This window comes from Lagopus leucura, unplaced genomic scaffold (genome assembly GCF_019238085.1).
Source record: "Lagopus leucura isolate 7727_CA_CO unplaced genomic scaffold, USGS_WTPT01 Super-Scaffold_100127, whole genome shotgun sequence".
Classification (NCBI taxonomy): Eukaryota; Metazoa; Chordata; class Aves; order Galliformes; family Phasianidae; genus Lagopus; species Lagopus leucura.
In genome coordinates, this window is record NW_024962330.1 from 133594 (window position 1) to 141490 (window position 7897).

At 60.3% G+C, this 7897-nt stretch overlaps 2 protein-coding genes across 6 annotated transcripts in view; both read right to left on the minus strand.

Moving 5' to 3' along the window:
* Positions 1-187: 187 nt before the first annotated feature.
* Positions 188-4004, minus strand: PSMD4 (proteasome 26S subunit ubiquitin receptor, non-ATPase 4). The gene is made up of 10 exons (XM_042887934.1): positions 3917-4004; positions 3237-3377; positions 2857-2971; positions 2318-2404; positions 1986-2054; positions 1369-1584; positions 1173-1281; positions 664-795; positions 499-566; positions 188-425 (listed from the first exon to the last, which is right to left on the minus strand). Exons 1-10 carry the CDS (start codon positions 3940-3942, stop codon positions 258-260), a joined length of 1131 nt encoding a protein of 376 aa, XP_042743868.1. The 5' UTR covers positions 3943-4004; the 3' UTR covers positions 188-257.
* A 658-nt stretch (positions 4005-4662) lies between these two features.
* PIP5K1A (phosphatidylinositol-4-phosphate 5-kinase type 1 alpha) overlaps positions 4663-7897 on the minus strand; it is a 16675-nt gene continuing 13440 nt past the window's right edge. For 3 of the 5 annotated variants that reach the window (XM_042887944.1, XM_042887942.1, XM_042887945.1), the window contains 2 exons: positions 7511-7595; positions 4663-7080 (listed from right to left, as the gene is read on the minus strand). In XM_042887944.1, coding sequence (XP_042743878.1) covers positions 7078-7080; positions 7511-7595 — 88 coding nt within the window. In that variant the 3' untranslated portion in view covers positions 4663-7077. The remainder of the gene's footprint in view (positions 7081-7510; positions 7596-7897) is intronic. The other 2 variants (XM_042887946.1, XM_042887943.1) reach the window with 1 other exon arrangement.

The window sequence follows — 7897 nt, forward strand, 5'->3', positions numbered from 1 at the left end:
CCTCCCCCCCCCTTCCCCTACTGGCTGCCTTCGCCGCTCATCATCGGAGCCCCGCCCACGAACCGCGTCGTAAACATCCTGCGGAGCCGCGGGGCACGCCGGGACGTGGCGCAAGGGGCGTGGCCTCCGCGCCGGCCCCACCCCCCGACGAGCGCCACGGGGCGGGAAAAGGGACCGGGAACGGGGATGGGGTCCGGGACCGGCACCGTGCTTCAGCCTTTATTGCCGCGTCAGGCGCAGCCCCAGCCCGCCGCCCCTCACTTCTTGTCCTCCTCCTTCTTGTCCTTGCCCTCCTTGGAGGTCTGCGAGGCCAGCGAGCCCATGGCATTACGGATGGCCTCGTTGTTGGGGTCGACGCCAGGCAGGTTCTCCAGCACGCTCTGCAGGAACTCGGGGTCCTGCATCACATCGTAGTCATCCTCCTCCTGCGGGGAGACGGCAGGGAGCGGGGGGGGCTGCGTCCGTGCCGACCCCATCCCCCCAACGGCGAGGCCTCACCTTGGCGGGCTCAGAGGTGTCCATGGCTGTGCTGCTGTCCACCTCGGCCGCCTCCGCCTGCGCAAACTCTGCGGGAGAGCCCGGAGCGCACGGGATGCTGTGGGGCGGCCCCGGCAATGGCCCCACCTGGAAGCTGCCCCCCTGCCCCCATCTGCATCAGCTCACCCGCTCCCTGCAGTGACATCTGCATGGCGTAGGCGATCTGCTCCTCCTCCGTCATGCTGCTCAGGTCGGGCAGCCCGGCACGCCCAAACTCCTGCTGGGTGATGGTCATCTTCAGCAGAGCATCGTCCGAATCTGAGGGGACAGCAGCCACACTCACAGCCCAGCCAGGAGCCAGCAGTGCTGCCTGAGCATGGGCTGCTCACAACGCACCCCTCCAGCACCCAGAACCCCCGTCTGCCCACCCCGGACCCCCTGCTCCCCCACCCAGACAGGGAGTTTCAGTAGGAGCCAAGGGAAGCTCCAGCCTGGAGCTGCTCAGAGCGCTGCAGTGAGGCTGCACTGTGATTCTGTGAGATCCTGCACGGCTGGGTTTTGCCCAGAACAGAACCCAGCCTCTGCCACATCCAGCACCCACTTCCCGCAGCGTTACGGCGGGACACCCCTCAGCAGCCACGCTCCATCCCAACAGTCCCCAGCGGAGCAGCTCTGCTCCCCACGCAGCTCCTCACCGTCCCCTCCAGTGGCAGCAATCCCAGCCTCAGCTGCAGAGGCAGCCGCAGCCCTCCTGGCCTCCTCCTCCTGCCGCTGCCTCTGCTCCTCCATGGAGACACGCAGAGCCTGCAGAGATGGAGGCAGAGCAGCACTGAGCGGGGAGCACCCCAGAACAGAACAGCACAGCACGTGCTGCCGCCCCGCCCCACTCACCAGGGCCAGCTCTGGGTCGGCACTCGGATCCACGCCGAACTCGAAGTCGCTGGCACCGAGGCCCAGCATGGCCCCCCCCTCACCAGCCAGGATGGGGGAGCTGATGAGGGCATCGGCCAGGCTGGGCCCCGGCGGCACCGTCACCAGGTGGGAGCCCGTGCCATCCTTGCCATTCAGAGTGTTGATGAAGGCCGTCAGTTTGTCCGTGTTGGCTTCCTAGGGGCGAACAGAGGGGCTGGGGGCCCGGCTCCCCCCATGCTGCCCTCACAGCTGGCAGCCTCGCTAGCTGCACCGCTCCAGGCGATGCCATGCTTGCCCCTCAGGTTGCCATCATCCCTCTCCTCCCACCAAAATCCAGACACAGAGCAGAACTACCTGTGACACAAACCCCAGGGACACAAACCCCAGGCCAAGGGGTCAGAAATGCTGCCTGGGGGCACACAGCTCTGCTGTTTCCACGGGGAAAGATAACAAGGCTTGCAGCAAAACAAGAAGGGCCTCCCCAGAGGGAAACATTAACCTCACCATCACCACAGAAGGGCAGAGGCACAGAGCCCCACTCTTCCCTGAACCCCTTGGCTCAGACCTTAACTGGAAAAATGCAGCCCAAGTCTCACCTCTTCTCCAAAGTTGATAATGTCAACGTTGACCTTCTCCTTCTTCAGACGCTTTGCCAGCTTCACCAGCTGCAACAAAGAGACACGGCGGCTTTGGCTTCTCACTGCCCACATCTCAGCTTTCACAACCCCAGCCCTCCCTTTGGAAACCGGGGGACAGCCCTCAGGATCCAGAAGCAAAGCCCCAGATCAGCTGCCCAGCTGCAGCCCACGCTGTCCCTGCTGGGGCACAGCCTTCCTCCCAGAGCAGGGCAAGGACCAAGCCATCCATCTGGTTTAGGGGCACGTGGAGAGCAGAGACAACATTTTCTGCTTGGACTGGTGCTACTCACATCTTTCTCATTATCTTCTACAGGGCTCCCAACAAAGGCAATGATTCGCATCTTGTGATTCTTGCCCTGGCGATGCTTCAGAGCCAGCTGCAAAACAAAGTCACATCGTGCTTAAGGAGCAGCTCCAGGAGGGAGGACGGCTGGGAGGCAGCCGTGCACAGACACACAGGAGCAGAGACCCACTGGGCTGCGTGGCGATAGGCAGCTCCTCCTCCTTCTCCCCAAACCCAGACCTGGGGAGGGAGCTGCCCTTGTGGCCAGACTCCATGGTGGGCAGCTCCACCCCTCCTGTCCCAGTTTACTTCTCATTTCCGGACACCCAGAGTGTGAGCCGCCATGCAGTGCGGCTGCGCGTCCCCTGCAGCACAGCAAGCTTCCCAAGGCTGGGCTTTCACACTGGATTTTACAAAGGTTTCTGAGGCAAAGCCAAGGATTTGCTCAGCAGCAGAGTCAGGAGCAGATCTAACAGGACACGCTCAGCCATCAGATGTTACAAAGAAGGATGCAGGCTCGGTTTGGAGTAACAGACAACCTCTTACGTGAGCAACTCTGATCCCTGTGCAAAAGGTGATTTTTCCTTTGGGCTGCACTGTGTGTAGCTTTGAAAGGATCCGTCCCGTGTCCGGAGTGAGCGTGGTCAACACTTCACAGTTACTGCAAGAGAAACACACTGCACTGAAGGTGTTTGAGAACCTCTCTGTGAAACCCTCTGTTGCTACAGGATGAGGATTCTCCCCCTCCTTCCCACAGCTCCTGCAGGTCTGCAGCGCTCAGCTCTGTGGGGTCCGAGCACACAGGGCCAAGACGTGGAGCCCGGTTTCCTAAGCAAAGCGTGCAATCCACGCACACACAGCAGCGACCCCACTGCCCTGCCCCCAGCCTCCAGCCCCACTTTAACCAACCCCAGCCAGCCCCGTACTTGGCTAAGGTGATGAGCCCCACGTTGTTCTCAGGGTTGCTGCGGGTCTTGGAGTGGCACACGATGTTGACAGCATCCTGCTGAGCTTGCAGGCGAGTGGGTAAGAAGTCCCCATTTCTCATGTACTCACTGTTGTCAACGCTGAAAAAACAACATCCCTCAGGGCTGCAGCTCAGTGTCAGCCACAAACACGCTCAGGGGGCCCTCAGTCCCACTGCCAACGTCCCTTCCCACCCAACCATCCCACGGTTGATCTTCAAGGACCCTTCCAATACAACCCAATACAGCCATCACACGGCTAATATTTAAGGACCCTTCCCACACAACCACTCCATGAATCACCTTCAAGGACCCTTCTAACCCAACCATCCCACAGTTCACCTTCCAGGCCCCCTCCCTCCCCTCCCCACCCCAGTCCTGCAGACGATCGTTACGGTCACCGAACCACCGCTGCCACGGGGGGGCGCCCCCCTGCAGCCCCCCCCTCATAGGGCCCTTCTTAACCCCCCCCCGGGCCCGGCCGTGCCCCAACCCGCCATGACTCAGGGAAACCCTCGGCGGCGTCGCGCGGCCCACGAAGCGCAGCGGGACGCGGGGAAGGGAGAAAGAGAAGGGAGAAGGGAGAAGGACCGAGGCGGAGGCTGCCGCGCTTCCGGCCCGGCCCGGCCCGGCCCGCTCACCACACCATGGTGCTCTCCAGAACCATCTTTGCCCCTTTCCTTCAGAGCCGCCTTACGGCCCTCTCAACAAGGAGCCCGCTGATTGGCTGCGCGCCGCCGCCCAATGGGCGCCGCCCGTGCTGGAACGCGAGGCGCACGGAGCACGCTGGGAGTTGTAGTTCTGTCCCTGTCGGTCCGTCTTCCGCCTCCCCTCCCAAACGCGTCCTCGGCCCCAGAGCCCTGCGGGGACGGCGGGCGGGCGAGGAGCTGAAGGTGGGACTGAACCCGCAGCTGCAGCCGAGGCTCCGCGGGTGGAGAGCGGTGACGGCGCTGCCCTGCGGGGTCAGCGCTGGGAGCTGCACTCAGCATCTCCATCCGTGACACCAAGATGGTCTGCGATCGTAATGATCACCCATAGAACCACGGGGTGGCCGGGCTGGACGGGACATTGGAGGTTAAAGATGGGGGGGGCTGGACAGGTCCTTAGAGGCCAACCTCCAACCCATAAAACCACAGATAAGCAGAGGGGACCTCGTCTCTGTTCATAGCAGGGAATGGGACCAGAGGGTTCCAAGGGCCCCTTCCAACCCAACCCCTGCTCTGACCCCACAACGTGCTCAGGAGAACAAATTCCCTCCCCAGGGGGGCTCCAGACCCCACAAAGGGACACAGAGGCCCTTTGGGAGCCCCCCCCCAGCACAACCAATGGCAGACATGCAGCAGCCCCCCGCCCCCCTCCCCACAAAGCAGGCGTGGAGGCAGCCGGCTGCAGGAGCACACGCTGTATTCGGGGCCGCAGGTATCCACAGAACAGCCGCTGGCGGCAACACGGCACAGGTTACACGACAACGTCCACGACACGAGCAGCTCCATGGGGACACGGACGGGGCCTTCCCACTGCCGAGGGACCACGCTGGCCTGAACCCAACAGGAGGTGCTGGGATCCGTGACCTGAGAGCAGATCCAGCAGGAGGTGCCGGGATCCAGGGGCTGGGGCCAGCATTCTTAAGTCTGTGCCAGGATCCAGTGGGTCCAGATCCATCAGGAGGTGCTGGGATCCATCAACCCCCACCGGCATCCATCAGGTAGGACCAGATCCATCAGGACCCATCACATGGGGCCGGATGCATCATGCGGTGCCAGGATCCGTCACGTGGGGCTAAGATCCTTAAGTCCATGCCAGGAGCCATGGGGTGATGCCAGCATCCATCAACCCTTCCCAGGACCAAGCAGATGACCCTAGGATCCATTCGATGGCCCCAGAATCCACCATGTGGTGCCAGGATCCATCACCTAAGGTCATCGTCCTTAAGTCCATGCCAAGATCCACTGAGCGATGGCAGGATCCATCAACTCATTCCAGCACCCATTGGGCAGTCCCAGGATCCAGCAACCCACCAGCTGAGGTCAGGATCCTTAAGTCCATGCCAGGATCCATTCAATGGTCCCAGAATCCATCATCAGGGGCCAGGATCCAACAGGTGGTCCCAGGATCCATTGGACAACGCCAGGATCCATTGGATGCTCCCAGGATCCATCAATTGATTCCAGGATCCATTGGATGCTCCCAGGATCCATCAGGTGGTCCCACAGGCGGCCCCACAGCCCTCCCTGCTGTAGAAGGGCCCCGGGGGGGTTCAGGAGCCATTTAACAGCAGTTGTCGCCACTTCCAGATGCAAAAAAAAAAAAAAAAAAAAAAAAAAAGGCAGTTGTTCTGAAAACCCATTACAAAGCAAAGGTTGGAAGATCCCGTATAGAAACACCACCCCCCATCTCCCTACTGCTGCACAGCTATCCCCAGAAAACAAATAAAATGAAACAAAACCACTTAAATACAACTTCATAAATATTAAATCATAGGGAAAAAAAGAACGGGGAGTCGGTTTTCTTCCCTCCTGGTAAAAAAAAACAGAACGAGAAACACGAACCATTACAGGAGATGGGAGGGAAGGTAAGAACAGCGTCTAATATAGACAGTTATTTTGGCTGTAAGGTGAGGGCAGCAGCGGGGGAAGAGCCCACCTTCCTCCCAGCGCTGGTGGGGTCGGCGTGGGACGGCACCGGGGCACCGGGAGCCGCAGAACCCCGCTCTGGGTCTGGCCGCCCAGAGGATAAGGCCATTCCGTGGGGTCTTTTCAAACAAAACTAAGAAATAACATCCAAAAGGGGGCTGGGATATTGGGTTGGGTTTTGTTTTTTTTTTTCCATGGATGTTTTTGTTTTTTCCTTAAAAAAATATCAGTGCCCACTCGAGGTGGGAGGTGGCACCGCAAAGCGCCGCCCTCTGCACCACCGCTCCTGGGCTCCTCTGCACACAGCAACCCCGCAGGGGCACAATTACATCCCTTGGCTTTTTTTTTTTTTTTTTTTTTTCCTTTTTTTCTCCAATATATAAAAAAGAAAAACCAACGGAGGATTCCAACCCGTTGGGAACGCGGGCTGGAGTCGCTTCCTATCCTAAAAAATAAAACCCAAAAAGCGTTCCGTGCAAACGCAGCTCAGCCCAGTGGGGCTGCCAGGTTGGGTCCGTCTGCGAAGAAATGGTGACAGATTCCCACAGCTGGGCTCAGGGCAAAGATCTGCATCCGCAAAGGGGCACCGAGGGGACACAGCCCTCCTGCACAGCACTCAGGGCCCCGTCTGTGGTCACACAGAGCAGAGCTGAGGGGAAGGGCTGGAGCTGAACTGCAGGAAACGCCGACGTTAAAAACTCGTTGGAAATACAAAAGGTGAACGCGTCGCTCCGAGGCAAACTGCCGGCGGGGCCAAAAAACTCCCATGGGCGGCAGTTTGTGGTGGCAGCATTGCGAGCCTTGGAGGTCAGAGCCTTTTTCCAAAGGCCTTCAGTCCAGTGGAGCAGTTCCTCCTCTTCCTTCTCCTCCCCTCAGGGCGGCTCAGGCCCTGGGCTCAGGCAGCAGCGCAGTGCCTGGAGGTCTCCGCTGATCCGCTCTGCTGGGCTGCCCGCACTGCACAGCCCGCCTGGCTCTCAGCTTCCTGTCCAGGTAACATTTCCAAAAAAAAAAAAAAACCCACAAAAAAAAAAAAAGAAACACAAAAAAACCCAAGAACCAAAAAACAAACTAAAAACCACGAAGGTCAGCAACGGAGCAACGGGGGCTGAGCGCACAGAGCCCACGCAGAGCACGGAACCTCCTGCTGCCAGCGTCGGCTCAGAGCTGCCTCACTGCAATGAGAAGAGGGGGAAATGTTGGTGGGGGGGGAGAAGTGTGGGGGGAGAAATGTGGGGGAGAAGTGTGGGGGGAGCCCAGCAGCCGCGCCTGGAGCTGCTCTGCCTGGATGGACGCACAGCGGAGGGGCGGCGCTCCCCAACCACCACCTCCCCATGGACTGGGGGCTCTGCCAGCATTTATCGTCCTCACAGAGGATGAGGCCAGCTCTCATCCCTGTCCCCTGACCACCCTGGGTGCCCAGGAGTGCAGCAGCTCTGCTTTACCTCCTGCTTCACCCAACAAAAGGTTGTGGGGCGGTGGACACCACCAGGCTGCGTGTGGCATGGGGCAGACGGGGCCACCATGCACACAGGTGGGTGAGGGTCTGCCCCCAACGTCCCCTCCCACCCTGAACCACTCAGCCCCTCCTCAGAGGTTACTCACGAAGCTGATCTCCGTCTCCTGCAGCTCTTCCAGCTGCTCCCTCAGCTCCGAGGAGGGCTCAGGGACGGACGGTCCTGGGGAGCTGCTGGGGAGACAGAGGGGGAAGAGCTGTAAAGCAGCATTGAAGTGGGAGCGGCCATGAAATCGCCTCTCCTTGCTGCGCCCAGCACAGCAGAGCAGCCCACAGAAGGGGTCAGAACAGAGCTGCCTGGAGCAACACCTGCACGCCCAACCTGGTGAGGTGAGCCCCTATGGAGCCCACGAGCACCGCACTGCCATGATGGGGGTCTGGGGGGAAAGCAGCACAGGGACACAGCAACACAGCGCCGACGTCAGCGCCAGGCACTGCAATGGAGGCACTGCAATGGAGGCACTGCAATGGAGGCA